This window comes from Mercenaria mercenaria, chromosome 15, assembly GCF_021730395.1.
Source record: "Mercenaria mercenaria strain notata chromosome 15, MADL_Memer_1, whole genome shotgun sequence".
Lineage (NCBI taxonomy): Eukaryota > Metazoa > Mollusca > Bivalvia > Venerida > Veneridae > Mercenaria > Mercenaria mercenaria.
In genome coordinates this window covers 16,688,443-16,716,351 of record NC_069375.1, presented here as the reverse complement: position 1 = coordinate 16,716,351, position 27,909 = coordinate 16,688,443, and the positions used below count along the sequence as shown (strand labels likewise).

The following is a 27,909-nucleotide window of genomic DNA, read 5'->3' as shown; positions in this document are numbered from 1 at the left end:
GGATTTTGTGTCAACATTTAGCTTGTGAACATCTGCCTCAGGATACAGTTCTCTGGAAACTTGTTATACCAAATACAAAACTGGACAGTCGAAATTTTAATGCGCTCTTAAGCAATTACATCACAGACAGTATCATAAAACAGTAATATCAAAGATGTTATTACAAGATAATAACATCATCATAAAACAAGAGGACCATGATGGTCCTGAATCGCTCACCTATCCCCACATGACCCAGTGTTGAACTGAGTATGACGTCGTTATTTCTATTATTTGACATAGTGACCTAGTTTTTGAGCACATGTGACCTAGATATCATCAAGATAAAAAATTCTGACCAATTTTCATGAAGATCCATTGAAAAATATGGCCTCTAGAGAGGTCACAAGGTTTTTCTATTATTTGACCTAATGACCTAGTTTTTGAAGGCACATGACCCACTTTTAAACTTGACCTAGATATCATCAAGGTCAACATTCTCACCAATTTTCATGAAGATCTCGTGAAAAATATGGCCTCTAGAGAGGTCACAAGGTTTTCTATTTTTCGACCTACTGACCTATTTTTTGACCGCACATGACCCAGTTACGACCCTGACCTAGATATCATCAAGCTGAACATTCTCACCAATTTTCATGAAGATCCATTGAGAAATATGGCCTCTAGAGAGGTCACAAGGTTTTTCTATTTTTAGACCTACTGACCTAGTTTTTGACCCCACCTGACCCAGTTTCAAACTTGACCTAGATATCATCAAGGTGAACATTCTGACCAATATTCATGAAGATCTCATGAAAAATATGGCCTCTAGAGAGGTCACAAGGTTTTTCTATTTTTAGATCTACTGACCTAGTTTTTAACCCCACGTGATCCAGTTTCGAACCTGACTTAGATATCATCAAGGTAAACATTCTGACTAATTTTCATGAAGATCCATTGAAAAATATGGCCTCTAGAGAGGTCACTAGGTTTTTCTATTTTTAGACCTACTGACCTAGTTTTTGACCACACGTGACCCAGTTTCGAACTTTACCTAGATATCATCAAGGTGTACATTCTGACCAATTTTCATGAAGATCCATTGAGAAATATGGCCTCTAGAGAGGTCACAAGGTTTTTCTATTTTTAGACCTACTGACCTAGTTTTTGACCCCACATGACCCAGTTTCGAACTTGACCTAGATATCATCAAGGTGAACATTCTGTCCAATATTCATGAAGATCTCATGAAAAATATGGCCTCTAGAGAGGTCACAAGGTTTTTCTATTTTTAAATCTACTGACCTAGTTTTTAACCCTACGTGACCCAGTTTCGAACTTGACCTAGATATCATCAAGGTGAACATTCTGACCAATTTTCATGAAGATCCATTGAGAAATATGGCCTCTAGAGAGGTCACAAGGTTTTTCTATTTTTAGACCTAATGACCTAGTTTTTGACCCCACGTGACCCAGTTTCGAACTTGATCTAGATATCATCAAGGTGAACATTCTGACCAATTTTCATGAAGATCCATTGAAAATTATGGCCTCTAGAGAGGTCACAAGGTTTTTCTATTTTTAGACCTAATGACCTAGTTTTTGACCGCACGTGACCCAGTTTCGAACTTGACCTAGATATCATCTAGGTGAACATTCTGACCAATTTTCATGAAGATCCATTGAAAATTATGGCCTCTAGAGATGTCACAAGGTTTTTCTATTTTTAGACCTACTGACCTAGTTTTTGACCGCACGTGACCCAGTTTCGAACTTGACCTAGAATTTACCAAGATGAACATTCTGACCCATTTTCATAAAGATCCCATGAAAAATGTGACCTCTAGAGATGTCACATGGAAAAGTTTACGGACGCACGCACGGACGACGGACGACACCGCGTGATCACAAAAGCTCACCTTGTCACTTTGTGACAGGTGAGCTAATAATAACACCATACAGACTATATCAAGTTAAAACATTTCTACAATACCTAAATATATTTTTCACTGTAAAATTCAAGGTCAAGACTTAACTATGGTACTGGTGATTTATTTAGGCTAATATAAATAACTGTAAAAGTATTACTTCTTTTATAACATATTTCAAAACTGTATCTGAATTTTGTTTTGGCTTTAGCACCATTTTTCAACAGTATTTCAGTTATCTAATGGCAGGCAATTAACCTAATCAGTGTTCCTGGATTCTGAATGGATATAAAAGTCAAAACATGAGCATAGTTTTGTAATAACGCAAAATAGTTACGGAATCTGTGCACTGGAAGTCAGTTCAGCACAATGAATGAGTGTGTGATATCTCAATCTATTCCCACCTCAGTGGTCACCAAGATACTAGCTTACTGCAAAATTTAACCAAACTGGGATGTGGACGCAAACAAACTGATGCAGAAACAGACAAATGTTTGAGTGTAATAGCTTTACCTGTTCTTCAAATAGTCAAGCAAAAACACATTAATGTAAATCATTCTAGTTAATTTTTCTCAGTAGGTACTATAAGTTCATATTGTTTTATGACAATAAAATTGTGCTGCCTCTGCACAAACAAATATTGATTTACACTTCTAAATAAAGTCATCAGCGGTGTCAAGTTAGCTCAACCTCTGCACAACATACATTATATAAATTCAAACTCCCCATGAAAAACAATAGCTGTGATTGTTACTGCAGTAAAACAGAAAGATTTGATACTATGACTAATTGAGCTGACAATTTAAATGTTTCTTTCACAGGTAATGTGTGACATTTGACATTTTGATTGACAGGTAAGCTGTCGGTCTCCAGACAGATTCATCTCCTGGTTGTCATGGTGATGTAACAGCAACTTATCAAACACATTCACTATATTGAATATATTTTTCTAGATGAATGGGTAATTTAAGTTTATCAGTATTTAAGAATATTCTATTCTGCAGTGAATCCCTCACTATGATTCTGCAAAGTGATTTTAATGTTCTTACTGTCTGTAGTCTGTTTTTCAAAGTTTTTATATTTTTATTGGTTTCTTCAGTGGGGTTTTCTAAACATTCAATAAAATGTTTTACTTTTTTCACACTGGATATTCTACATACAGGTTCACATATATGAATTAAATGTGACAGTACATTTACTCTATGTTTTACAGGTAAAAATACACCATAGGAATTTATTAGTTCCCGAGTTATATGGTGAGTCTCTAAGAACTTGGCTCCACCTCGCACAAGTGGTCTTATATCAAGTGTCTGCTGTTCCGCACTGTGGGAATTATGTTCACTTATAGCTGGGGACAGTAAATATATATCTGCTGGAGTACATCCTGAAAAGAGAATATTCACTTATAGCTGGGGACAGTTAATATGCTGGAATGCTCCCTGAAGACAAAACTGCATTATAAAATGTTGTGTCTTCACAAGATTAACCATTACCTATGTTCACAATCAGCTTGTTGGAAAATGGCAGCACTAAGTGGTATACAGAGATGAATTGAATACAATGTATCAATACGTGATTGGATCATCAAAATAAAACTTTAATAAACAGATGACAACTGGTCCATTATGTATACATACCTAATTTATCAGCAGCGTTAACATCAGCTCCAGCATACAGCAACATGTAGATCAACTCAGTCTTCTCGTCTCCAGTATTTGTACAGGCTTTGTGCAAAGCTGAAATTTTTAGTATAGAATGTTTTTGTATAGGTTAAAATGATGAAGACTGATTCATTAAATTACCTTACAACAGTGATAGACCCAAAAATGAATTATTCTGCAAATATTTATAGAAATACAAGTTTTAACAGTTTTGATTACCAGTACTTCACTTTAATCTACCTTAGTTGCACAACTAAGACCTTCCCACTTTTTTTCCATCAAAATAATTCAAGGACTTTTCCAGGATATTTTTTTAAAATTTAACAACCAAAACAACAATAGTATGATGAGATTTGTTTGAGCAAGGGGAATATACTCTGACAAAGAGAAAATAAAATAACACAACAGAAGCATCATTCTACACTTCAGGACTTTATGTGATTTTATTTGTGTATAAAGTGGTTCCCCTATCGAATTAATTCATGTTTCTCATATATTTTAGAGGTCTCCACAGCTCTATACTGGAGTGTTAATTTTACTGTATCTCATATTTTTATGGCTGGAATGTAATGAAAATTTGTACACAATAACAAGTGTGGATAATCTATGTGCATGTGATTTTTCGATACAAAGCCCCTTCTAGTTTTTCTTACATGATCATAGTTTTGGAACTTTCTGAACACATCTCATACAAGCATGTTTTATATCTTTAAACACTTTTCTTACTACTAAATAGTGCTATTTATCTATTTTAATAGCAGTGGAAAAAACTGTTCAGTAACAGGTCATGTTGAAAACACTAGTGGTCAATATCTGCCTTTGCAGGAAGAGGAATTTGTATCAACAAAAAGGAGCATCTTTTTTGTCTTTGTTTTGTTGGGTTTAAAGTCGCACGAACACAATTATAGGTCATATGGCGACTTTCCAGCTTTGATGGTGGAGGAAGACCTCATGTGCCCCTCCATTCATTATTTCATCACCAGCAGGCACGGAGGTAGAACCACTGACCTTTGTAAGCCAGCTGGATAGCTTTCTCACATGAAGAATTCAACACCCAAGTTAGACTCAAACCCATATCCGTGAGGGGCAAGTGACTGGAAGCCAGCGACCTTAACCACTTGGCCACGGAGGCCCCTGCATCTTTTTTGAGCCAGATGACCTTCAAATAACAACACAAATAGAAAGATTTAGCTCTAGATTGACTGTCAAGACCGTAGATACCCATGTATAATGCGCACCTGTGTATAATGCGCACCCCCGTTTTTAGCCCAAAATCCTGGGACAAAACATTTTTGGTCAATTTTGGGGTGGATGGAAAACGAAAGAAGAGTTTACATCAACACCGGTAATAAATTTTACCTTCGCGGCAGAGAGCAGCATCGGTCTTGCAGTACTACGGATTTTTGTTTTCTCGAAAAAAAAAAACTAATAAAATATTGTTATATTTGTTGTTTCTTTTTTTAATTAAATATTTTTAATAAAATAGAAAGCAACTGTTTCAATATTTTGGAATGGTATCTTTCAAAATGACATGAGCTTCTCATTTCAAACTGATAACAAAAGGTATGATAGCCATTTTGTTACGAGCAAATGGCCAGTAATTATCGGCAATTAGCATGTCACCTTGTGTCAATTTTGTTGTTCAGAGTTTGATCTTGGTTAAAGGTATTACTTGATCTTTAATTAGTATCATTATATTTGTGAATTTTTTTAATATTTCTTTCATCGAAATACTTTAAATTTATAGGAAATTAATTTTGTCTGAAAGCAAATTAAACCACTCGATCTTTTACGGAACGTAATGGCAATCTTAGATTTTAGTATAGACAGTTAGCACAGAGAGCAGTTTCCCTTTACCAAAATGGCAAAAATCATAAATAAACTTTTTAAGTTGGAAATCGTCTATACCTGTGTATAATGCGCACTGACGATTCGGGGGTGGTCCCGGGGGAAAAAAACTGCGCATTATACATGGGTATCTATGGTAACTTTCATTAAATTGATTAGGTAGTTTCTACCTCTAAAGGTGAGGAAGCCTCAGCTACTTTTTACTATTAAAGTTCTATAATTACCTGTTTGACCATCTGCGTCTTTCACAGATATATTTGCTCCTCTGTCCAGTAAGAACTGTACAATGTTTAACACCTCCGCTGATGAACTACGACATCCTATCATTAATGGTGTTCTCCCTAAAAAGCAAATATGAGGCATCTCAGGGTCTTATGATACTGTTTTACCTACAAAAGCAATTGAATTATTTCTACCTGCTCAGTTGGCATGATTTTTTTCTGAATGGCAAACATTAGTTTAATTTGGCTTCAGAAAGAGGTGGCGCCAGCATCAAGCAGGGCTGGGAAATTACCTGCATTATCCTGGGCACTGACCTAACAGCCAAATTTAAGCAGGGGCTTGGAAATTACCTGCATTATCCTGGGCATTGACTTTACAGCCAACATCAAGCAGGTGGAAGAGTAATTACCTGCATTATCCTGGGCACTGACTTTACAGCCAACATCAAGCAGGTGGAAGAGTAATTACCTGCATTATCCTGGGCACCGACTTTACAGCCAACATCAAGCAGGGGCTGGGAAATTACCTGCATTATTCTGGGCACTGACTTTACAGCCAACATCAAGCAGGGGCTGGGAAATTATCTGCATTATCCTGGGCACTGACTTTACAGCCAGCATCAAGCAGCAACTGGGAAATTACCTGCATTATCCTGGGCACCGACTTTACAGCCAGCATCAAGCCGGGGCTGGGATATTACCTGCATTATCCTGGGCACAGACTTTACAGCCAACATCAAGCAGGTGGAAGAGTAATTACCTGCATTATCCTGGGCACAGACTTTACAGCCAGCATCAAGCAGGGGGTGGGAAATTATCTGCATTATCCTGGGCATTGACTTCACAGCCAACATCAAGCAGGTGGAAGAGTAATTACCTGCATTATCCTGGGTACTGACTTTACAGCCAGCATCAAGCTTGGGGCGGGGTGGAATTACCTGCATTATCCTGGGCACTGACTTTACAGCCAGCATCAAGCAGGGGCTGGGAAATTACCTGCATTATCCTGGGCACTGACTTTACAGCCAACATCAAGCAGGGGCTGGGAAATTATCTGCATTATCCTGGGCACTGACTTTACAGCCAACATCAAGCAGGGGCTGGGAAATTATCTGCATTATCCTGGGCATTGACTTCACAGCCAGCATCAAGCAGGTGGAAGAGTAATTACCTGCATTATCCTGGGTACTGACTTTACAGCCAGCATCAAGCAGCAACTGGCAAATTATCTGCATTATCCTGGGCATTGACTTTACAGTCAACAACAAGCAGGGGGTGGGAAATTACCTGTACTATCCTGGGCATTGACTTTACAGCCAACATCAAGCAGGGGGGAAGAGTAATTACCTGCATTACCCTGGGCACTGACTTTACAGCCAGCATCAAGCAGCAACTGGGAAATTATCTGCATTATCCTGGGCATTGACTTTACAGCCAACATCAAGGGGACGGGAAATTATCTGCATTATCCTGGGCATTGACTTTACAGCCAACATCAAGCAGGGGGGAGAGTAATTATCTGCATTATCCTGGGCACTGACTTTACAGCCAGCATCAAGCAGCAACTGGGAAATTATCTGCATTATCCTGGGCATTGACTTTACAGCCAACATCAAGCAGGGGGGAGAGTAATTATCTGCATTATCCTGGGCACTGACTTTACAGCCAACATCAAACAGCAACTGGGAAATTATCTGCATTATCCTGGGCATTGACTTTACAGCCAACATCAAGCAGGGGGGAGAGTAATTACCTGCATTACCCTGGGTACTGACTTTACAGCCAGCATCAAGCAGCAACTGGGAAATTATCTGCATTATCCTGGGCATTGACTTTACAGCCAACATCAAGCAGGGGGGAGAGTAATTACCTGCATTACCCTGGGTACTGACTTTACAGCCAGCATCAAGCAGCAACTGGGAAATTATCTGCATTATCCTGGGCATTGACTTTACAGCCAACATCAAGCAGCAACTGGGAAATTATCTGCATTATCCTGGGCATTGACTTTACAGCCAGCATCAAGCAGGGGGTGGGGTGGAATTACCTGCATTATCCTGGGTATTGGCTTTACAAATAGCATAAAACAGGGGGCAGGAAATTACCTGTATTATCCTGGGTATTGGCTTCACAAGCAGCATTAAGCAGAGGACTGGGAAATTACCTGCATTAACCTGGGTATTGACATTAGCATTAAGCAGGGGGTGGGAAATTACCTGCTTTATCCTGGGCACTGACTTTACAGCCAGCATTAAACAGGGGGAGGTGAAATTACCTGCATTATTCTGGGTATTGACTTTACAGCCAGCATCAAGCGGGGGAGGGTATTAACCTAATCCTGAGATTTGACATTACAGCCAGCATCAAGCAGGGAGAGGGAAATTACCTGCGTTACCTAGAGTATTGACTTTACAGCTAGCATCAAGCAGGGGGAGGGAAATTACCTGCGTTATCCCCGAGTATTGACTTTACAGCCAGCATCAAGCAGGCGGGGGGAAATTACCTGCATTATCCTGATTATTGACTTTACAGCCAGCATCAAGCAGGGGAAGGAAATTACTTGCATTACCCTGGGTACTGACTTTACAGCCAACATCAATCAGGAGCTGGGAAATTACCTGCATTACCCTGGGTACTGACTTTACAGCCAACATCAAGCAGGAGCTGGGAAATTACCTGCATTATCCTGGGTACTGACTACAGCCAACATCAATTGGGGGAGGGAAATTACCTGCATTATCTGGAGTATTGACTTTAAAGCCAGCGTCAAGTGGGGGAGGGAAATTTCCTGCATTATCCTGAGTATTGACTTTACAACTAGCATTAAGTAGGGGAAGGGAAATTACCTGCATTATCCTGGATATTGACTTTAAAGCCAGCGTCAAGCGGGGGAGAGAAATTTCCTGCATTATCCCAAGTTTTGACTTTACAACCAGCATTAAGTAGGGGAAGGGAAATTACCTGCATTATCCTGGATATTGACTTTAAAGCCAACGTCAAGCGGGGGAGGGAAATTTCCTGCATTATCCCGAGTATTGACTTTACAACCAGCATTAAGTAGGGGAAAGGAAATTACCTGCATTATCCTGGATATTGACTTTACAGCCAGCATCAAGAAGCATCTGCACACTAGCTGCTGACACCTCACTTGCAACATGTAATGCTGTTTCACCAAACCTGTCCTGGGAATCCACAGCACAGCCAAAACTGATCAACAAATAAAGGATCTCTTTACTTACTGAAAAACAAAAACAAATGAAAGATAAAATATCTTTTAATATGAAAGTTTTTCATAGGAAAATGGTTCTATGTTGTATTTCACAGTGTACTTACATTCTTAAAGCTAGGTACACATATGTGTAAATTACATATTGACACTTGATAAGGAACTAAACCAAATACTCTCTGACCACGGCTCTCTATAAATTGATACACTATTTGTGCTATTAATAGTATGAAGTACATAACATTATACAAGAGGGTCATGATGGTCACCTTAGTTCCATAGCTAAAACAAAGTAACAAATTTGGCAGTTATCTAAGAAACATTTCTGCTAAATTAGTTCAAAAACTGTAAAGCAGCTGAGAAAATACTTTTGAAGTTTTCCACACATTAATGTACACAACAAGAGCTGTCCGTAAGACAGCGCACTCCACTATTCGGGAATTTTGACAGTAAAATGAATATATGTCTGAATAAGAGACCTCTACTTTATTAGGAAGATACACCAAGGGGCATAATTCCATCAAATACACAAATTTGAGTTATTAGGATTGTTACAACACATGCAGATGATGATGATGAAGATATATTTTGAGTTTCAAGTCATTATCTTATATAGTACCAAAGTTATGTCCAGAAAATGAAGTTTGTAAAAAATTTAAGTATAAAAGGGGCATAATTCGGTCAAAAATACAATTCAGAGTTATAGGGATTGTTACAACACATGCAGATGATGATGATAATAAAGATACATTTTAAGTTTCAAGCCTTTATCTTATATTGCATTAAAGTAGTATCCAGAAAGCGAAGATTGCAAAAAAGCTTAAGTACAAAAGGGGCATAATTCTGTCAAAAACACAATTAGAGTTATGTGGTATGTAGCCACACATGCAGATTAAAAACAAATACTTTTAATTTCAAGTCATTATCTTTTAAAGTACCAAAGATATGTCTATTAATGAAGCTTTCGAAAAAACTTAACATGAAAATAATTCAAAGTATAACTCCTTAGTGACCTTGACCTTGGGTATAATGGGCCAAGCCCCTACACATACTTTGTTTGTATGCTGGACAATGTTTATGTGAACTTACAGTATGATATAAGCAAAAGTAACAAAGACATGACAGAAAAACAAAGGTTGCTGAAAAACTTTAACCAAGAAGGGTCACGCCGACACTGGGGCGAGTAGTATAGCCCCCCTATTCTCAGACTAGTGGAGCTAATAAAACTAGCCTCTCACTTCAACCTAAGTATAAGACCTTGGTGACCTTGACCTTGGGTATAATGGGCCCAGTCCCTATATACTTTGTTTGTATGCTGGACAATGTTTAGTAAGGTTACAGTAAGATATAAGCAATAGTAACAAAGATATGACAGAAAAACAAAGGTTGCCAAAAAACTTTAACCTTAAAAATAACCTAAGTATAACACCTTGGTGACCTTGATCTTGGGTATAATGGGCCCAGTCCCTATACATACTTTGTTTGTATGCTGGACAATGTTTATGTAAAGTTACAGTAAGATATAAGCAATAGTAACAAAGATATGACAGAAAAACAAAGGTTGCCGAAAAACTTTAACCTTAAAAATAACCTAAGTATAACACCTTGGTGACCTTGACCTTGGGTATAATGGGCTCAGCCCCTACACATACTTTGTTTGTATACTGGACAATGTTTACGTGAAGTTACAGTAAGATATAAGCAATAGTAACAAAGATATGACAGAAAAACAAAGGTTGCCGAAAAACTTTAATATTAAAAACAACCTAAGTATAACACCTTGGTGACCTTGACCTCGGGTATAATGGGCTCAGCCCCTATACATAGTTTGTTTGTATACTGGACAATGTTTATGTGAAGTTTTTTTTTTATTATTTATTGTTTTCCTTTCATGTACATCATACAGACAATAATAATAACGTTACATAATACATATACAATTTATGTTTATGTGAAGTTACAGTAAGATATAAGCAATAGTAACAAAGACATGACAGAAAAACAAAGGTTGCCGAAAAACTTTAACCAAGAAGGGTCACGCTGATGCAGACGCAGGGGCTAGTAGTATAGCCCCCCTATTCTCAGACTAGTGGAGCTAATAAAACTAGCCTCTCACTTCAGCAGACACACTTTTACACTTTTATTTACAAGTCAAGATGGCTTTAACATTTTAGAGGAGTGTAATCCTAATCCAAGGAAAGTCAGTGGTTAAAAAGAATATGGCAATTGAAAATTTCTCTTTTTAAGGGGGTTTCCGTGGCCGAGTGACTAAGGTCTCAGACTTCAAATCACTTGCCCCTCATCGATGTGGGTTCGAGCCTCACTCAGGACGTTGAATACTTCATGTGAGGAAGCCATCCAGCTGGCTTACGGAAGGTCGGTGGTTCTACCCAGGTGCCCGCTCGTGATGAAATAATGCACAGAGGGGCACCTGGTGTCTTCCTCCACCATCAAAGCTGGAAAGTTGCCATATGACCTAGAATTCTGATGGTGCAATATTAAACCCAACAAAAATAAAAATTCTCTTTTTAAGCTCTGGCTACTATGTTCTTTTTGACAAATCTAAAGAATTTGAACATTATTGGCAAAATGTCACCAAACAAAAATGCATTTTGTGTGAAATTATTTCAAAATCAGGCCAGTCCTTTAAATTCTGGCAATAATTTTCATTAAGTTTCAATTCTGATGAGACTTTTTTTAAAGTTTCAACTACACATATATATAGGAAAAAATGTCCCCCTAAACTACCCTCTGGCAACAATGTTTTTTTTTTTTTTTGATAAACTTGAATTATCTGGATGTTAGCAGATGGCCATCAAAGGAATGTTTATGTGAAGATATTTTGAAATGGTACAAGTGGTTTTGGAGATTTCTCTAAAAGTGTTTTCCACTTTTAACAGAGTTTTAAAATTTTTATATTCTAAACAGTCTAAATAGAATATCACCCAGGAAATACACCCAGGTGAACACCAAGAAGAAGAAGACCCAGGAAATACTTATGTGAAAATATTTTAAATCATGCAAGCAATTTTTGATGACAAGTTACAACTCTTGCTATTCATATTAAGGAAAAAGTGGCTTTACCATCTTGCAGCCATATTTTTTGACTAACCACAATAATTTTAACTATCTTTGTAGAGAGTCATCGAAACTATATTCCTGTGAGAGTACTTCTAAAACAGCAGTTTCTGGCAAAAAGATTTTACCAGTTCCAACTATGAACATTTTAAGTAAGTGATCATGCCTGCTAGTGTCCATGTTTTGTGACAAAATGGAATAATTTGACCATGGTAGAGGGTCACCAAAGGTACGTTTCTATTTAAAAATATTGAAATCTGACAGATGGCATTTGTCAAGAATATTTGAACAATTTTCCTATCCATTGCTCCATTTCCAAGTTGTACCTGCCAGAGTCTTGCATGGCGCAGATTCTTTTTTTTAAACAAATCTGAAAGGAGATCACCTAAGGACTAAAGTCTGATAGATACTGACTAGGTGACTTGGGAGAAGATGTTATTTGTGCTCCTGTGAGCTAGAAAATATTAATGAGGTACTTTTTCCATTTGCAGAAATGTCTCTTTATTATGCTACTTCCCGTAAGTGACAGATCTATGTGTAATAATGCATATAAGGTTATACTATACAGAAAAGCTAAGTCTAATCCACATTAACTGCGGTGATGTCAATGTTCTTGTTGCAACCAAGAAAGAGCGCTACTATATTTTATCTACTGTTTTAGATTAAGAGCATAATAGAATCGAAATAATTTATAGCAAAACCTTGTTTTAACACTATTTATACACTCGGGCAGTAATACATCATACAAATAATTTTCACTCGGGCTGTGCCCTGGTGAAATTATTAGCCTGACGTATAACCACCTATCGTGCATAAATAGTGTTAAAACACTTTTTTGCTATAAATTATTTCTTAATTGTTACATAGCTGTTCACTTTATGGAATATGCATTACCATCAGAGGGCCTGAGACCAGCAGCTATATGCAGTGGTGTTTGCTTGTTGACATTTGTTATGTCTGTATTCAAACCACGATCGAGGAAGCGCCGTAACTGTGACACATTCTCTTCCTTAACACAGGTAAACAGAAGATGTTTGTCTCTCTCTGTTACTCTACCAGTTTCGTTATAACAGTTGTGGTCTTCCAGGTCATCCTGTAACATATAACCAGTGGGTCAATATCTATAATGTTACTTGATTTGTACTGAGAAATGTTTACAACTTCTGCAGTAGAGATGCGATTCACTCTATAGAAGAAAGAGTCTATAATTCTTCACACAAAACTTAAATTAATTTTTAGTATTTATTCTAAACTTATAAAACAATATTGTGTTTGTACTTTAGCCTGATTAACACTGAAAATGTTTATGGTAAGGCCTAAAAAATATGTTTCCGGTATCCTGACCTACCCTAAATTTTTGGCCCTACCCTAAATGTTTCTCTTGGAGAATTTTTTTTTTCAACTTTTTTTTTAAAAAAGTTGCAAAACTGCACTTTTTATGCTTTATACATGGTCAGTGATGTTCGAAACCAACTTACTGATGCTCTAAGGTATAACCCCCCTAATATGTACTGTTTTTTAGACAGAAAAAGAAAGTCCCACTTAATAAAAAAAAAAAAAAAAAAATTAACACATTGGTGCTAGCATTATGGACCTTGTATCATATGGTGTGGGTGATGATATGGAACAACCACTTTAAGTTTAAATCAAATCATTTAAGTTACAATAGAGATATGGTTAAAAGCACCAAAATCAAACTGCAATTGTAAGTAAAAAGGGGGCATAATTTATGAAATATTGGTGCAAGAGTTATGGCCATTGTGTCATATTATCATGGGTATGAAACGTTGCCTGTGGCACAAAATGTGCCACACTGAAATGAAGGCATCAGGCTTCAGACGGCGCAGACATTGCGCAGGATGTTTACAAGAATAACGAGCACGGTGAGTAAAATTGAAAGTTTTTGGTTATTGTCTTTTTACAGTAAAACCTTTTTAGAAATCGGGGAATGCAGCGGGATGTAGTTGTGTCTTGTCAACAAATCCATGCCCAGTTTGGGAAGAAATATGTAATGTTGTTATTTTGTGCGTGTTTTTCATCGGATACAGTAATGTGAAAATTACAAAAGCAGTCAATATTCCGAGTCATTTCACCTCCTGCTGAAAAAGAAATGATGTATTTCTGTTGTATATATATAAAGACATGATATCTGATCGATTGAGAAAAGAAACATGTCAAGGAAAAGGCATATCCACTCGTTCTGCTGACTTTTCAGTCCAGTGCAGCAGGCATCTCGATGGTGCCGCAGGCATCGTGAGGGGCGCAGTCATCTTGAAAACTATTGTCGTCAGTAGTACGTGTAATTTCGACAACAATGTTTTTTTCCTCCAGTTCTGTGTAAGACAAATCTCAATCCGACATTTGTAATATTAATAGCTATTTTAAGAAGTTTGCAATCATTTTTCTCGCTGTTTTTGGGGGATGGGGCCAGGTACCTTCCAGTTGAGAAAATCACGTTATTTTGTATCAAATTGGGATCGTTTGTAACAAATTGATTTAGTTAAAAGCAAGGTATGAAAACCAGCATTGGAGCACAAAAACTGTCATAACATTTTTTAACCAATTTTGATGTTTTTGTTTCAGCATCAAGTTTTGTTGTTTTTTTTTTCTTTACAGTTTGGGCATACTTTTTTCATTAGCGATGAGCTGAAATAATTAGACCAAGTTATTTGTTGACAAATTTTCGAAATATCTCCACTTTATTGTTTCTTTTCCACACAAAACTTGGGAACAGTATCGTTTAAATATTCTTCGTTTGTATCTAAATATCTTGACTTAACAGTGAATTTGGTGCAGATATACTGTTAAAGAAATCCATGGCGCAAGAAGAGCAAGAGAAGAACTCTTGCTGAAACAAAAACATTAAAATTGGTTGAAAAATGACAAAAGTTACGACAGTTTTTGTGCTCCAATGCTGGTTTTCATACCATGCTTTCAACTAAGCATCAATAATTGTTACAAATGGGAATATTTGGTAATTGAATATTGTTATTTTAGGGGAAAATAATCCCAATTCGATACAAATGACGTGATTTTCCCAACTGGAAGGGACCTGGCCCAATTCCCTAAAACAGCGAGAAAAAATACTGCAAACTTCTTAAAATAGCTATTAATATTACAAAGTTCGGGTTGATAAGATTTGTCTTACACAATAACTGGAGGAACAACATTGTTATTGATATTTTTTGTACTTTAATACATGTAAGATGGTCGAAATTACACGTACAACTGACTATAATAGTATTCAAGATGACTGCGCCCCTCACGATGCCTGTGGCACCATCGAGATGCCTGCGGCACTGGACTGAAAAGTCGGCAGAACGAGGGGATATGCCTTTTCCTGGACATGTTTCTTTTCTCAGTTGATCAGATATCATGTCTTTATATAATATACTACAGAAATACATCATTTCTTTCTCAGCAGGAGGTGAAATGACTCGAAATATTCACTGCTTTTGTAATTTTCACTTTACTGTATCCGATGTAAAACAGGCGCAAAATAACAATATTACATATTTTTTTACAAACTGCGCATGGATTTGTCAGCAAGACACAACTACATCCCGCTGCATTCCCCGATTTCTAAAAAGTTTCACGGTAAAAAGATAATAACCAAAAAACGTTCAATTTTACTCACCGTGCTCGTTATTTTTGTAAACATCCTGCGTAATGCCTGCGCCGTCGGAAGCCCGATGCCTTCATTTCAGTGCGGCACATTTTGTGCCGCAGGCAACGTTTCATACCCGTGATTATGTGCATGATGATGTGGAAAAATTATTTTAAGTTTGAATCAAATCCGTTCCATTATAACTGAGATAGAGTGAAAGTGCACCAAAACTTTAACCTGAAAATTTTAAGTAAACACGAGGGCCATAATGGCCCTATATCGCTCACCAGAGTTTATCTGGCCTACTGACCTAGTTATTAACCCCAAATGACCCAGTTTAAAAATTAAGCTAAAGATCACCAAGACAAACATTCTGACCAAGTTTCATATAGACTGAGTCACAAATGAGGCCTCTATAGTGTTCACAAGCTTTTCCTTTGATCTGGCCTACTGACCTAGTTTATAACCCAACATGACCCAGTTTCGAACTTGACCTAGAGATCATCAAGACTAACATTCTGACCATGTTTCATAAAGATTGGGTCACAAATATGGCCTCTAGAGGCACAAGGCAAATGTTGACGGACAACGGACGTCACGCACTGATGCACAATGCATGCCGACGGACGACGGACAATGACCGGTCACAATAGCTCACCTTGAAGCCTACCAAGAATGCTACAGTTTTATGCGCAAAAAAATCACACATCATTTTGTGACCTTGACCTAAGAGGCTTGGGTCATAAGTGTAACACACCTTCTCAATATGGTTAACATTTTTTCAAATTATTTTCAAATCCCTTGTTAAATGGCAGAGTTATGGACAAGACAGGAAATGCCTTTGACTTCTAAGTGTGACCTTGACCTTGGAGCTCGGGGTCTGGATCTTGTGCATGACACCTCATCTCATTATAGAACACATTGATTTTATGCCAAGTAATTTCAAAATCCCTTGATCAATGGCAGAGTAATGAACCAGACATGAATAAGACCATATTAACCTGTCACCTCTAAGTGTGACCTTGACCTTAGAGCAAGGGGTCTGGATCTTGGGCATGACATGTGGTTCATTATGAGGAACATTTATGCCAAGTAATATCATATTCCCTTGATGAATGGCAGAGTTATGGACACGACACGAAACAGACCATGTTAACCTTTGACTTCTAAGTGTGACCTTGACTTTGGAGCTAGGGGTCTGGGTCTTGCGCATGACACGTCACCTCATTATGGTAAACATTTATGCCAAGTTATTTCAAAATCCCTTCATGGATGGCTGAGTTATGGACTGGACACGAAACAGACAATGTTAACCTTTGCAGTTCATATTTTGTGTAAAGAGTTTGACATAATTATGGCTTTGAAACTTTTATTGCTTGTTCAGTATAATAGTCTCTATCTGTAGGAAAGAGTACATAACTCTGTCATATATTTTGGCTGAATTATTGCCCTTTTTGGACTTGGAAATTGGTTCTGATTTCACACAAGTCCATATTTTGTCAAAACTATTTGACATATGGCTTTTAAACTTTGAGCACTTGTTTATCATCATGATTTCCATCTGTAGGCAAGAGTACATAACTCTGAGAACTATTTTGGCTGAATAACGGCCCTTTTTGGACTTTGAAATTGGTTCACACATTGCCATTTAGTGCAAGACTTATCGAAATCGACAAATACAGGAACATTGTTTGTTTAATGTATTTTTAGCTCACCAGTCACAAAGTGACAAGGTGAGCTTTTGTGATCGCGCGGCGTCCGTCATCTGTCATCCGTCCATCCGTGCGTGCGTGCGTAAACTTTTGCTTGTGACCACTCTAGAGGTCACATTTTTCATGGGATCTTTATGAAAGTTGGTCAGAATGTTTATCTTGATGATATCTAAGTCAAGTTCAAAACTGGGTCATGTGCGGTCAAAAACTAGGTACGAACCAAGAATTCTAAGTCAAAAAGGGCCATAATTCAGCCAAAATCCTTGATGAAGTTATGTACTCTTGCCTATAACTGAACATGGTAATGGTAAACAGGTGTTGAAAATTTCAAAGCTTTATCTTCAAAGACTTTGTCAAAATATGAACTGGTACAAAAAACTTAACCCAGATTTCTAAGTCAAAAAGGGCCATAATTCAGCCAAAATCCTTGATGGAGTTATGTGCTCTTGCCTATAACTGGACATGGTGATGGTAAACAAGTGTTGAAAGTTTCAAAGCTTTATCTCCAAAGACTTTGTCAAAATGTGGACTGGTACAAAAAACTTAACCTAGATTTCTAAGTCAAAAGGGGCCATAATTCAGCCAAAATCCTTGATGGAGTTATGTGCTCTTGCCTATAACTGGACATGGTGATGGTAAACAAGTGCTGAAAGTTTCAAACTTTATCTCAAAAGACTTTGTCAAAATATGAACTGGTACGAAAAACTTAACCAAGATTTCTAAGTTGAAAGGGGCCATGATTCAGCCAAAATCCTTGACAGAGTTATGTACTCTTGCCTATAACTGGACATGGTGATGGTAAACAAGTGTTGAAAGTTTCAAAGCTTTACCTCAAAACACTTTGTCAAAAAATGAACTGGTACGAAAAACTTAACCGTGATTTCCGAGTCAAAAGGGGCCATAATTCAGCCAAAATCCCTATGGAGTTACGTGCTCTTGCCTATAACTGGCCATGGTGATGTTAAACAAGTGTTGAAAGCTTCAGAGCTTTATCTCAGAAGACTGTCAAAATGTGGATTGGTAAAAAAACTTAACATAGGTGTGACGCCGACACCGTGGTGAGTAGGATAGCTCTACTTATTCTTCGAACAGTCGAGCTAAAAAGGGGGAAATTAATAAAATATTTGGCACTACTTTTGTCCCTTGTGTCATTTGATGTGTGTGTGTGTGTGTGTGTGTGTGTGTGTGTGTGTGTGTGTGTGTGTGTGTGTGTGTGTGTAGGGGTTTAATGTCTTTCTCAACAATTGTGGAACAATGTTTGAATCTAATATTTTCTGTAATAACAGAGATATATAGTGCAAATGCATCAATATTAACCTAAAATTCTAAGTAACAAGAGGGCCAAGATGGCCCTAGGTCGCTCACCTAAGAAACACTCCATAACAGTGTAAAACATGTTTGACCTAGTGATTTCATGGAAACAAATATTCTGACCAATTTTCATTAAGATTGGACCAAAAAATTGGTCTCTTGCCATAAAACAAGCATTTTCTTAGATATGACCTAGTTTTTGACCCTAGATGACCCATGTTCGAACTCGACCTAGATTTTATCAAGGCAATCATTCTGACCAAAATTCATGAAGATCAACTGAAAAATACAGCCTATATCACATACAGAAGTTTTTTCTTTGATTTGACCAAGTGACCTAGTTTTTGACCTCAGATGACCCATATTCAAATTCGACCTAGATTTCATTAAGGCAATCAACCTGACCAAATTTCATAAATATCAACTGAAAAAAAACAGTCTCTATCGCATACACAAGATTTTTCTTTAATTTGACCTAGTGACCTAGTTTTTGACCTCAGATAACCCATATTCAAAACCGACCTAGTTTTCATCAAGGCAATCACTCTGCCCAAATTTCATGAAGATCAATTGAAAAATACATCCTCTATTGCATACACAATGTTTTTCTTCGATTTGACCTAGTGACCTAGTTTTTGACCCCAGATCACCCATTTTCGAAATCAGCCTAGATTTTATCAAGGTTATCATTCTGGCTAAATTTCATGAAGATCAGTTGAAAAATACAGCCTCTATTGCATACACAAGGTTTTTCTTTGATTTGACCTAGTGACCTGTTTCTGACCCCAAATGACCCATTTTCGAACTTGGTCTAAATTTCATCAAGGCAATCATTCTGACCAAAATTCATAAAGATCAATTGAAAAATACAGCCTCTATCGCATACACAAGGTTTTTTACGTGATATGACCTAGTGACCTAGTTTTTGACCCCAGATGACCCATTTTCAAACTCGGCCTAGATTTCATCAAGGTAATCATTCTGACCAAAATTCATGAAGATCAATTGAAAAATACCGCCTCTATCGCATACACAAGGTTTTTCTTTGATTTGACCTAGTGACCTAGTTTTTGACCCAAGATGACCCATTTTCGAACTCGTCCTAGATTTCATCAAGGCAATCATTCTGACCAAAATTCATGAAGATCAATTGAAAAATACAGCCTCTATCGCATACACAAGGTTTTTCTTTGATTTGACCTAGTGACCTAGTTTTTGACCCCAGATGACCCATTTTTGAACTCGGCCTAGATTTCATCAAGGTTATCATTCTGACCAATATTCATGAAGAAGATTCGAAAAATACAGCCTCTATCGCATACACAAGGTTTTTCTTTGATTTGACCGAGTGACCTAGTTTTTGACCCGAGATGACCCATTTTCGAACTCGGCTTAGATTTTATCAAGGTTATCATTCTGACCAATATTCATGAAGATTAACTGAAAAATACCACCTATATCGCATACACAAGGTTTTTATTTGATTTGACCTAGTGACCTAGTTTTTGACCCAAGATGACCCATTTTCGAACTCGGCCTAGATTTCATCAAAGTTATCATTCTGACCAATATTCATGAAGATTAAATGAAAAATACAGCCTCTATCGCATACACAAGGTTTTTCTTTGATTTGACCTAGTGACCTAGTTTTTGACCTGAGATGACCCATTTTCGAACTCGGCCTAGATTTCATCAAGGTTATCATTCTGACCAATATTCATGAAGATTAATTGAAAAATACAGCCTCTATCGCATACACAAGGTTTTTCTTTGATTTGACCTAGTGACCTAGTTTTTGACCCGAGATGACCCATTTTCGAACTCGTCCTAGATTTCATCAAGGTTATCATTCTGACCAATATTCATGAAGATTAATTGAAAAATACAGCCTCTATCGCATACACAAGCTAAATGTTGACAGACGACAGACGACGGACGACGGACGCCGGACATCGAGCGATCAGAAAAACTCACCTGAGCATTGCTCAGGTGAGCTAAAAAGGGGACATAATTCATGAAAAATTGGTGCAAGAGTTATGGACCTTGTGTCATATGATGTGAGTGATGACTTGGAACATCTGTTCTAAGTTTTAATCAAATCCATTCAGTAATAACTAAGATAGAGTGAAAATGCACCAAAACATTTACCTGAAATTCTAAGTAAAAAGGGGGATAATTCATGAAATATTGGTGCAAGAGTTAACCCTCCTTGCATCATATGATGTGCGTGATGATGTGGAACAACTATTTTAAGTTTGAATATAATATTTCCTCTAATAACAGAGATATAGCGAAAATGCATCAAAATTAATTTAAGTAAAAAGGGGGCATAATTCAGGAAAAACTGGTGCCAGAGTTATGGACCTTCTCTCATATGATGTGGGTGAAGATGTGGATCAATATTTTAAGTTTGAATCAAATCCATTTAGTAATAACTGAGATAGAGTGAAAGTGCACCAAAATTTTAATCTGAATTCTAAGTAAAAAGGGGTATAATTCATGAAATACTGGTGCAAAAGTTATGCCCCTTGTGCCATATGATATGGGTGATGATGAGGAATAACTATTTAAAGTCTGAAACAAATTCATCAAGTAATAACAGAAATAAAGAGAAAGTGCATCAAAACTTTAACCAAGGTGCGGACACGGAAGGAAGACAACACTGGGTAGAGTAGAACAGCTATCCATACTTCCTATAGTCGAGCTAAAAATGTTGTCTTAAACAATGATAAATGCCATCATTCCAGTATGAAATTTACATGTCAATATGGAGGTTTGAGGTAGTTTATAATGATTATATATTAACAGATTCTGAGGCCCAATTATGGTAAATTTTAGTCTCAACTACAAACCACTTTTATGAAAAGTAATTTTTTTTAAGAACAAATGAAAACTAGAAAATGCTTTTGTAAAAAAGCGCATGTCTCCTCAAATGCAAAGTCCTATAGGCAAGAAGTCAATAGGGGTCAGGAGCGAAAGTCAAAGAGACACTGATGGTTGGCTGCAATAGGGATCATCTACTTGGCATGTCCAGTCATCCCGCTAAATTTCAACACTCTGGGCCTAGTGGTTCTCAAGTCACTGTTCAGACTCCTGTGACCTTGACCTTTGATCAAGTGAACTCAAAATATATAGGGGTCATCTACTCTGAATGTCCAATCATCCTATTAAGTTTCAACATTGTAGGTCAAGTGGTTCTCAAGTTATTTCCAAAAAATGATTTTACATGAACAGGCCACTGTGACCTTGACATTTAATTGACTGACTTTAAAATCAATAGGGGTCATCTAATCTGCATGTTCAATCATCCTATGAAGTTTCACCATTCTGGGTCAAGTGGTTCTCAAGTTATTGATCGGAACTGGTTATCAATGTTCAGGCCCCTGTGACCTTGACCTTTAATGGAGTGACCCCAAAAACAATAGGGGTCATTTACTTTGTATGAAAAATCATCCTATGAAGTTTCAACATTATGGGTTGAGAGGTTCTCAAGTTATTGATTGGAAATGGTTTTCCATGTTCAGGCCACTGTGGCCTTGACCTTTAATAGAGTGATCCCAAAATCGTTAGGGGTCATCTACTCTGCATGACCAATCATCCTATGAAGTTTCATCATTCTGGGTCAAGTGGTTCTCAAGTTACTGACCGGAAATGATTTTCAATGTTCAGGCCCATGTGGCCTTGACCTTTCACAGAGTGACCCCAAAATCGTTAGGGGTCATCTACTCTGCATGACCAATCATCCTATTAAATTTCAACATTCTGGGTCAAGTGGTTCTCAAGTTACTGACCGGAACTGGTTATCAATGTTCAGGCCCCAGTGACCTTGACCTTTAACGGAGTGACCCCAAAATCGATAGGGGTCATCTACTTTGCATGTACAATCATCCTATGAAGTTTCAACATTCTGGGTCAAGCGGTTCTCCAGTTATTGATCGGAAATGGTTTTCCATGTTCAGGCCCCTGTGACCTTGACCTTTGATGGAGTGACCCCAAAATCAATAGGGGTCATCTACTCTTCATGATCAATCATCCTATGAAGTTTCAACATTCTGGGTCAAGTGGTTCTCTAGTTATTGATCGGAAATGGTTTTCAATGTCCAGGCCCCTGTGACCTTGACCTTTGATGGAGTGACCCCAAAATCATTAGGGGTCATCTACTCTTCATGACCATTCATCCTATGAAGTTTCAACATTCTGGGTCAAGTGGTTCTCCAGTTATTGATCGGAAATGGTTTTCAATGTTCAGGCCCCTGTGACCTTGACCTTTGATAGAGTGACCCCAAAATCGTTAGGGGTCATCTATTCTTCATGACCAATCATCCTATGAAGTTTCAACATTCTGGGTCAAGTGGTTCTCTAGTTATTGATCGGAAATGGTTTTCAATGTTCAGGCCCCTGTGACCTTGACCTTTGACGGAGTGACCCCAAAATCAATAGGGGTCATCTACTTTTCATGACCAATCATCCTATGAAGTTTCAACATTCTGGGTCAAGTGGTTCTCTAGTTATTGATCGGAAATGGTTTTCAATGTTCAGGCCCCTGTGACCTTGACCTTTGACGGAGTGACTCCAAAAACAATAGGGGTTGTCTACTCCAGCAGCCCTACAACCCTATAAAGTTTGAAGGTTCTAGGTCAAATGGTTCTCCAGTTATTGCTCGGAAATGAAGTGTGACGTACGGACGGACGGACGGAAGGACGGACGGACGGACAGGGCAAAAACAATATGTCTCCTGGGGGAGACATAATTACAAAGAAAGATGGCAACATACAAACTCACAACACTCTTAAAGTAAAACCTTTGAAAAAATAGTTAAACCTAGAAAAGAAGCACTGAAATATGAAAAGAACAAAATAATACAGATAAGATAAAAATACATTGATTTAGTAACCCTTCAGAGTGTAACCAGGTCTGAGAAAGCGGTATATTTACAAGTTTTTCAATGTATAAATTTACAGACTGTTTAAAAACTGCTGAAATTATATTTGGACTTAAATAGCAGGGGTCTCACTAGCCTTACTCATTTGGCTTATCAGGACGACTTATTTTAGGATTTGATATTTTATAGTTGTCATCCCTCTAAGCCTTACCCGTATCTGCATTTTACTGTTAGGAAAATGAAGACTTTAAAAAATCCAAAAAAGTCATAATATACTGGTCAGACTTACTTGCTTTAATAAATTAAACATTAATATTCATGTAGAAACTTCATATGGGTTGAATTTAATCCATAATTTTAAATAAGAGACTTAAATCTTCGAAAATATGATGTGACAGGTGAGAAGAGATATCTACCCTGACACCGGTTTTCAATAACAACCTAAATTACAGAAACAAAACACAAAATATACATTCATAAAATGTCAGCGAGGCAAGTTTATGCTTTAATGTCAACATAAATTCATTATCAGAGATGTATAATCATAACAAATACTTTGTACATATACCAGAAAATGTTCCCAATGGATTTTATTGGGGATTTCCTAACAGACATATGCAGAATAAGTTTGGACGTGACGGAGACAGGGACAGTCAAAAGTTGTCACGCTGTCCCGAAACATCCTATTATTTGGATTAGGGTCTCACTACGTACAATTTTTTGGGAGAAGTCACTTCTTCCTCAAGCTGATTTAGGGAGAAGTTGGGAGACTTTAGGGAGAAGTGGGAAGACTGCATTCTATTTTTTATTTCTACCTCTGGCTCAACACTGTGAAGTGATTTGAAAGGTGGCTACAATTTTCTAGTTTCTAGATTAAAAAAAAAAAACATTGACGTGACCATTCACTTTCTTTAAGTTACATCATTTCCCAAACAGTGATTATTGTTTCATTACAAAATTCTGAAAAAAAAAGTTGTTTTCAAAAAGGAAGTGTCTAGCCGTCCGGTAACCGGACGACTAGCCTGCGTTCTAGCCGTCCGGTTACCAGACGACTAGCAAATCCTCAGGGGATTTTCTAGCCGTCGGGTAATAGATTTCCTAATGAATCAGTAATGATTTTATATGGTTTGAATATTATTTAGTTAAGATACTTATCTGCAAACAATTCTTTGATGTGAATACATACTAAAGATTCTCAATAAGTCGCTGCATTATTCAGCCGATAAAATGTCAATGTTTGCCGAAATCAATTATGGTGAGATTGCCGTGACGTCACTCATTAAAATCTGTTCATCTGATGGCTTTCATAGGATCGGAATTTTTAAAATTTAACAATTTTTTCACTGGTTTTTAAAATTCAAAAGTTTTAGAATACTTTAAATTTTCATATTTTAATATGAATTCTTTTTTTAATGAATAACTGTATTAAATGACATTTAATTTCAAAAGCGGCAGTGTGATGTTCAAAAATTTAAGAAAAACAACAGGCCTAGTTAAACGTCATAATTTAAGCCATTTATTTCGAAATAATAGTCAAAACTAATAAATGAATTGCTTGTTTTATAAGCTTTCCATTATCAAAAATATATATAATAAATTTGTGTATTAAGAATTAAAGTTTAGGCCGTTAGAAAAACATCACTTTTTACAAATAAAATGGATGCTCGGCAATCAATGTTTTATCATTTCTAAAAGAAGAATATCAACAAATTTGTATACAAACACGATCTCATTCGTTTTATCGACTTAAAATCAGATAAGTATTAATATTTTAAGAAAATAACATTAAAAACTATATAAATCATTACTTATCCATTAAGAAATCAATTACCGGACGGCTAGACACTTCCTTTCAAAACTTCAAGCCGATGCTGTAAATCTAACCCACTGATTTTTGGTGCTATATCTTGTTTGAAATTATGAATTCAGGATGAATGGGTTAATTAACTATTAATACTGAGTCACCACTTTGGTGAACAGTTTCTCACTGACCTGTATAAATATACCAATTTCTTAGATCTTTTAATGGTTGGGAATATAATACATTTCATTCCGTAGGAGGAACTGTAGCCATCTTAGTCTAAATAATGAGACCTCGGGCAGACCGATTTTACATTTTGATATTTTACGTTGTCTACCTAGAGGTCTCAACCAGAAACAATCAAAACTGTGGTGGAAACTGTGGTCAATTGAAATTACGATTTATCAGTAGTCACGATTTTTCTTTAGCCCTAACTGCTTACCTGTTGTTTTAAATCATAAATAGTAAATAAAAAACATAAGAACAGGACATATTTATCAAGAATTTCTGTTGTAAAAAATTTAAACCTCTAACGTTTCAATCGACTTCATGTAATGGTGGTCGGAGGCGTGACCAATGAAAACGCTTCGTGTAATGTGTTTACCGGTGATCGGCCATTTTCCAATATGTAGTACACTTGTGTTAAACCTTGGCAATTTTTTAACTGCCATAGTTTGAATTTTTCTCAAGAAATCTCGGTAATATATACATCATTGAAAAGGAAAAATTACAGGCTTTCTATGTATGTATTTCTTTTTTTTTTCTGTTGCATTATTATAACATAATTCCCGCCCAACGGATTCCATTGGGTGTTACTTACGCAAAGAAGAGGACAGTGCTACCACATTCTTTACCTTTTCTGGTTTGTACTCGGAGGCGGATATCGACAAGTCAAAATAATATAACGATATTCAACTCTCGAGTACAATTATTTGGACTAGTAGCCATCTTACACCTTTTAAAAAGTTACAGTGTATTAAAACACTATTTAAACAGTAAGTGTGCAGTGCTCCAGCTAGCTATTTACAGCAGGGCGCATCGCCCGTTCCGAAATTCGTTCCGCCCTGTTGCCCCGCCAGGCACCCTGCCCGTTATACAACCATTCATTTCTTTTTTTTTAGCCAAACTTCCCTTTTTTGCCTCAGTGATTATAATACACTGCTTTATTGCCCCCTTTTTATCGAGTGATACACGCCGGGGGGCATTGACATAATTAGCAAACAATTAAACAATTACCTGCTGTAACCGTGCCCGAGGCAGACCATGATATTTTAGACTGCTCCACTAGCATTAAAATCATTGAACCTTAGTGTTAAAACAGTTTGCAAATCAGTCTGAAATCATTATCATTTCGCGCCACCTGTCAAAGTGTACTTTCGTTTTCGGTAATATAGTCGTAAATACCCCTTTATACACAACTGAAACTTAAGTCCAGACAACAGACATTTATATGTAATTAATAAAAATCGGTCACAATCAAATTTAAATAGGAAAATATTTTGATTTTATTGTTTTACAAATTTTGGAAATCGAAAGTAAGTTGTCGTCTGCTTTGTGAGATTGCCGTTTTTTCATGAAGATTTCTTTGAAATTAGTTTACTAAAATGTAATGACAGGGTACACTTTAATGTCAGATACTGTGAAATGCTGTTAAACTGTCTTTGCATCATAATATTTTTTCAAAAATATTGTTTAAACTGGACATACGACGACTTTTAGAAAAAAGTGTAACCATATCCGGATATAAAATTTTGGATACCCGGAATATGTCTATTACAAGTGCTAAACTTGCTTTTAGACTGTTGTAAGTTAAAAACTTTGCCTGATTTCATTTATTTAAGTGGAAGTTTAAACTTTATTTTCTGTATATAATATGTTGCAGGTATAAATTTATAAATATCAAGTAGCCTACATGGAGAAGATGTGTACTGAAATTGTAGCAAGTAAAATAGGCCTAAACACATAGATATTGTTATTCAGTATGCAATTACAAAGAAATATTACAAGTTGAAAATCAATGCCAAGTAAAATACAAACAGCAGAATTTTTAGTTAATTAATAGGTGCATTAGAGATGACAGACATAGCCTATTAAAAGACCATACCTAAAGTGTGCCAAAAAACATGCCTAAATTATGCCAAATTCCATGCCTAAAGTATGTTAAAATGCACTGTATGCATGGACCAGTTATATTTTTTCCCCGGGGGAGCACGGTCCCGGACCGACCACCACCCCAGAAGTGCCCTTTTCAGTGCCAGCACCCTGCCCTTTTTTAATCCTAGCTGGAGCACTGGTGTGCGCTTGTGTTTAACCATTTTCTTTGACAGCAGTCGGAATTTTGCAACATCCGAAAATAAAAGTTTGTATCGCGAAAACGTGTGATATTTTAGGGTTTTCTGTCGCTGTGATTAATTGTATATGTAAAACAGCTCCGGTAACGTAAAACGTCTTCATGTTCTTTAAAATCAAAGACAAATCAAACAAAAAATCATAAGTATACTTCTATTTCTTGATGCAGATGCTTCCACTTTCTTGACATGTTTTTCCGTTTCCTCTGTATTTTCTAGTGCATAATAAAAAATAGCCAATGGCTTTGGTAAGTAGACCTCCTTTCTGAATATTAAACATTGATAATGTTAAGCATAAAGATCTATG

The 27,909-nt window shown here is 37.0% G+C and overlaps 1 protein-coding gene across 1 annotated transcript; it reads right to left on the bottom strand.

The window, feature by feature from the left end:
• Window positions 1-81: 81 nt before the first annotated feature.
• LOC123545738 (ankyrin repeat domain-containing protein 2-like) lies at window positions 82-27,909 on the bottom strand. Its single transcript, XM_045332049.2, has 6 exons — window positions 27,755-27,909; window positions 12,836-13,034; window positions 8,714-8,875; window positions 5,641-5,757; window positions 3,545-3,643; window positions 82-3,291 (listed from the first exon to the last, which is right to left on the bottom strand). Exons 1-6 carry the CDS (start codon window positions 27,791-27,793, stop codon window positions 2,825-2,827), a joined length of 1,083 nt encoding a protein of 360 aa, XP_045187984.1. The 5' UTR covers window positions 27,794-27,909; the 3' UTR covers window positions 82-2,824.